The 5,413-nt window shown below is 31.1% G+C and overlaps 1 protein-coding gene across 1 annotated transcript in view; it reads right to left on the bottom strand.

The window, feature by feature from the left end:
- Positions 1-5,413, bottom strand: part of LOC105618642 (CAD protein) — a 32,159-nt gene that overhangs the window by 24,638 nt on the left and 2,108 nt on the right. Inside the window, exons 2-7 of the mRNA XM_012200172.1 lie at positions 4,110-4,248; positions 3,310-3,589; positions 2,789-3,099; positions 1,942-2,509; positions 1,466-1,699; positions 267-911 (exon numbers count right to left, since the gene is read on the bottom strand). Of these exons, the coding sequence (XP_012055562.1) occupies positions 267-911; positions 1,466-1,699; positions 1,942-2,509; positions 2,789-3,099; positions 3,310-3,589; positions 4,110-4,248 (2,177 nt within the window). The remainder of the gene's footprint in view (positions 1-266; positions 912-1,465; positions 1,700-1,941; positions 2,510-2,788; positions 3,100-3,309; positions 3,590-4,109; positions 4,249-5,413) is intronic.

Below are 5,413 nucleotides of genomic sequence, written 5' to 3'. Positions count from 1 at the left end.
TACAGCTAGATGATGAGAGTAATCTATTCGTAATCTGGAATCTTGAGTTTGATTCCTTTATTTCATGTATGTCTCGATTTTGGACTTTTTTTAAGAGAATAATTAGAAAACTAAAAGTTTGTGTTCACAATTTCAACGTTTAATTTACACTAATTTCTTCTATTCTTTTACTAACACTAATTTCTGATTAACGTTTAATCAATTTAAGAATCAAACAAATCATTGAAGCGAATTACGGTCGAATTAGGAAATTATTCAGTAGATACCTTCGTGCTGACGCGATGAAATTTGCTAAGATCCCATCTGGGTATTTTAACGACACAATAATCAAGACTCGGTTCAAAACAGGCTGTTGTCTCTTTAGTAACAGAATTACAAATATCCGGCAGGGGTATTCCAAGAGCTAATTTAGCGGCGACGTAAGCCAAAGGATAACCCGTAGCCTTGCTGGCTAAAGCCGAGCTTCTGGACAATCTAGCATTCACTTCGATGATGTAATATTCTTCGGAGAATGGATTGAGAGCATACTGGATGTTACATTCTCCAACGATGCCAAAATGTCTAATGACCTTAATGGCGGTAGTTCGCAGCTTGTTGTAATCTTTATTCGAGAGGGTCTGGCTCGGCGCGACGACGATGGATTCGCCGGTATGTATGCCGAGTGGATCGACGTTTTCCATATTACACACCGTGATGCAATTATCGTATGCATCGCGAACAACCTCGTATTCCACTTCTTTCCAACCTTTCAGGGATTTGTCGATTATTAATTGACTGGAATGTGCTAGAGCTTGTTGCGCTAGTGTCCTTAGCTCTTCTCTTGTGTTAGCAAAGCCTGAGCCAAGACCACCGAGAGAAAAGGCAGCGCGCGCCATTACGGGATAACCCAGTTTTTCAGCAGCTTCTAGTGCCTGTTTGGAAAGAAATTATACAGAATGTCTCTTGTAACTGATAATACAATCGGAAAGAAAATGATTGTACATGAAAAATAAGTCGAAAACAGAAATATAATTCTTTCATTATAAGATTTTATTTTTGGAAAAATCAACTTTAAATCATCATGTAATCTATTTGTTTTGATTAAAAAGTGTGTATTCAATACAATAGGCATTTTCAATAATGCATAAAGCAAATTCGTTAGTAAATATTTTATTTTATTATGTATATACACAATTGTATTATCCAATATAATAAACACAACATGAAAAGATATTATAATCTATAGGAAGATCCATTAAGATATATAATTAAGCACATACACATGTACCTAACAAATATTTGAAGTTAATTTTCCCGAAAAAGTCTTATATAAAAAAATTGTATTCTACGTTTCTTTTATATTCTTATATTTTTATGTAAAATTACTTCCTTTTTGACTGTATCACTAATTCTTTATAAAAAAATAAAGTCAAAAACATATAAAAAATAATTTTTTGCATCCTAGTAACTTTAAGTAGTCATTTACCTCTTGAATCGAATACACGGCAGCGCTCGGCGCGACTTTTTCGTTTATTTCGTTAACACGATCCGCGAAAATCTTTCTATCTTCGGTTTGTATAATGGATTCAATTGGTGTCCCTAGAATTTTAACATTATAATTGGCAAATACGCCGTTTTTCTCAAGTTCCAGGCCACAATTTAAAGCGGTTTGCCCGCCAAATGTTAATAATACACCATCCGGTCTCTCGGATCGTATCACCTAAAACACAGATTAATGACAAATTATATATATTGACAGATTATTATTAATAATTAAAATTTTTATTTTAATATTAAATATTAGATGAAATTTAATATTTATAACTTTATCAAAGTTTACATAAAATAGAAAAATTGACGTTAATAATGTTTAACGATATATTGATGCATTATTTGTATTACAATTATTAACAATAAATTATTAATTAAAAAAATTCATTATTTAAGTGTAGCCGAGCTTACCTGTTCTACGTATTCCGGTATAATCGGTAAGAAATATACTTTGTCGGCCATGCCTTTTGACGTTTGCACCGTAGCAATATTAGGATTTATCAAAAGAGTCTGTATTGACTCTTCTTTTAGCGCTTTAATTGCTTGTGAGCCTGAGTAATCGAATTCTCCAGCTTGGCCAATGCTGAGACCTCCCGAGCCCAGAATCAATACCTTTTTCGGTTGTTCGGTCATGATGGGAAACAAAGGTGTATAGACCAGACTTATATGGAGTCTATCCTTTACAGAAACGTAAGAATGATTATTGATTTGGTCTTTCACACTCTCCAGAAACACATCAAAAAGACATTCGAGATCTTCAGGTCCTGCTGTGTGTTCCGGATGAAATTGAACGGAAAAATAGGGTAAGACTGAGTGGACTATACCCTCGTTGCTATTATCATTGGCATTGGTAAAAAGTATTTCCCAATCAGACGGCAATTGAGCAGCATCGACACAAAATCCATGATTTTGCGACGTCATGTAGCAACGTCCGGTGATGCTATGCGTCGCCGGTTGATTATGGCCTCGATTGCCGTACCTGTAAATAGGCATCATTTGTAAACGGTTATTACACTTCAACTATTACAGTCGGCTATTATACTTCGCATTACATAAGACAGTCTATTACGACTATGACAAAACAATAATTTGTAAAACGATATAAAAACGAGTGACATAGAGATAAGAAACATTGGGATTAAAACATCTGGGTGTCAAAAAGTATGATCTAGAAGTCTTATCTTTTTCGTTTTCCGAGCAGTATAAGACAGTGTTGACATATTTATATGGTAATTATGGTAATTTATATGATACTTACTGCATTTTATATGTAACACAGCCAGCGGCTATAGATAATAGTTGATGTCCAAGACATATACCGAAGATAGGTCTTTTTTGTTTGAATACTTCTCGAATATTTTCTATGATTACTTGGCACATGTTAGGATCACCCGGTCCATTGCTGAGGAATAAACCATCGTATTTGGCAGTCTTAATATCGTAATTCCATGGCACAATATCCACGCGAGCACCACGTTTTAACAGACATCTCAGTTGGTTGTACTTTAAACCACAGTCAACTACACATATACGAGGGTGCCCGTCCGGATTATATGTTTTTGGGTTTGGCTGAAAAAAAAAAAATCAGATATGTATACACTGAGAAAATTTTCTGAGTAAAAGTAATAAACCGGAAAATTCTAATCAATCAGAATCATATCAGAAATAATCAATAAAATTGAAGCATTACGCAAGATTTTCGTATAATAAAGTACACTTATAAAAGGAAATATTATTTTATTATAAAATGCGCTTGTAAAAAGAAGCAAATTACTTTACCTGAGAAACTTCCTCAACAAGGTTTCTCTTATTAGGATCTTCTATTGGAGGCATTATTGGCAAAGTATGTGACGGTTGACCCATAATTATCCTGCCTAATATAGTACCTTTTTCCGTAATTATTTTTGTCAATGCTCGTGTGTCAATCTCACATATACCAGGTACATTTTGCTCCTTCATCCAATTTGATAGTGTCTTAGTTTGTCGCCAGTGGCTGGGTTTCTCGCAAATTTCTCCAATTACGAGTCCAGCAGTCCATATACGATGGGATTCAAACCAACTGTCAAAATTGATATTTTTAACTATCAATGATAAGTGATATTTTCAATATATTGTATTTACACACATTTCTTACTTTATAAACATTTCGCAGAAAATTTATAAAAGTTTTCTATAGAAAATGTTATATTATATATATATATATATATATATTTTTTTTTTAAGTAAAATTTTTTGTTGAACTAAAAGATTTCAAAAAATATAACTGAAAGAACATTCCAGTAAAAAAGAATTATTTTTAAGAAAAGGTAAATTGATATTTTTAGTAAAGTGAATATATTTTACTTATTATCTTATTATATATTTAATATTTATTATTTTATATCACATTATTAAATTTTGTATGAAATTTGTTACTGTATTTATTTTTTAAAACTTTACTTAAAATATATTATAGTGCGTTACACGCGGGAAAAACGCACGCTGATTTGCTCAATTGACATGCAATACGCAAAGATTAATGTTGTCATTGAGTAAAGTCGTTAATAGGCGCTGAGTTAAATCTGATTGCGATCACTTACTATGGTATGCCGTATTCATCCTTTTCGTCGCCGAAGATGCCATAATTTCCTATGAGTGGATATGTAAGCACTAAAATCTGAGCGTGATAAGAAGGATCCGTGAGTGATTCCGGATAACCAATCATACCAGTCTGGAAGACTGTAAAAGAATAATAATCTTTATATATTCGCATATGCATTATTTCGCATTTCTCACAGTATATTTGTGATGAAATACAAATACAAAAAATATTGCTCGATTAATTAAAGATTTTTATATCATAATAATGTATGAAGTGAGATCATTGTATAATTCAAACAAAATAGCTTAATTTAAAATTGATATTGTAGCTCAAGTAGCAAATTATTTATCATTTTTAACATCAAAATATTTACTATTAGCATCTTATTAATTAAGATTGAATTATTAATTCTCGCGCGAACAATTTATTATATCGCAGATTTTGAATTTTCAACCAGTTTTTGCAATTGTAATTTATGACGGTTACTATATTATATATACGTAAAATAATAATAAATTATCAAATGTTAGTAAAACAGTCGAATAATAATTCTTATATTTAAAATCTGTATTATTTTTCTGGAATTAACGATTTAATAAAAGTGTTGGACTATTGGCAACAGATTAACATGTCAGCAAGAGATCAATCTTTGCTCGATCTTCCAATTAAAATTTATTCTTATATAAAGCATGTTAATTTTCTATATCTTCGTAAAGTAGTAACATATGTATAAGTTTGAAAATTTTCCGTAATATAATCCGACATGAAGACTTATAAATGAGAATTTATTGTACATGTGTGTGTGTGTGTATGAATGTGTATAAACTTCACATCAGCAAGTTTACATTAATTTGAAAGATTACTTTGGTATTTCTTTACACGACATATGATCTTAAATCACGTATCCATTAAAGTAAATCAAATTAACAATGTACTAATATCAATAATAATCTATATTAAAATTGTAAAATATATTAAGTTTATTTTAAGAAAACACTCCTTTTTTTCTTTTATCCGCTTCTATTTTATTTACAATTTATATTTCAATAAATACATTTATAAAATTTTAAATAAAGTATTCTAAGTATCTTGTAATTTAAAACCAGCAAGATTTGACCGACAGCGTCTATCTTACCATCCACAAGTTGCATTTGCAATGTAATCATTTAGACAGCTTATCACCGGTTGGGAGTAACACAAATACAAACCAGTAATAATGCTTCAAATAAAGTTTCAAATAGAGTTTCAAATAAATAAAAAAAATAAATGTTTAAAATTGTAACAATTCTCTCTCTCTCTCTC

Source organism: Atta cephalotes (assembly GCF_000143395.1).
Source record: "Atta cephalotes unplaced genomic scaffold scaffold00017, whole genome shotgun sequence".
Classification (NCBI taxonomy): Eukaryota; Metazoa; Arthropoda; class Insecta; order Hymenoptera; family Formicidae; genus Atta; species Atta cephalotes.
The sequence above is the reverse complement of the archived record's forward strand: the minus strand, read 5'-3'. Positions and strand labels throughout refer to the sequence as shown.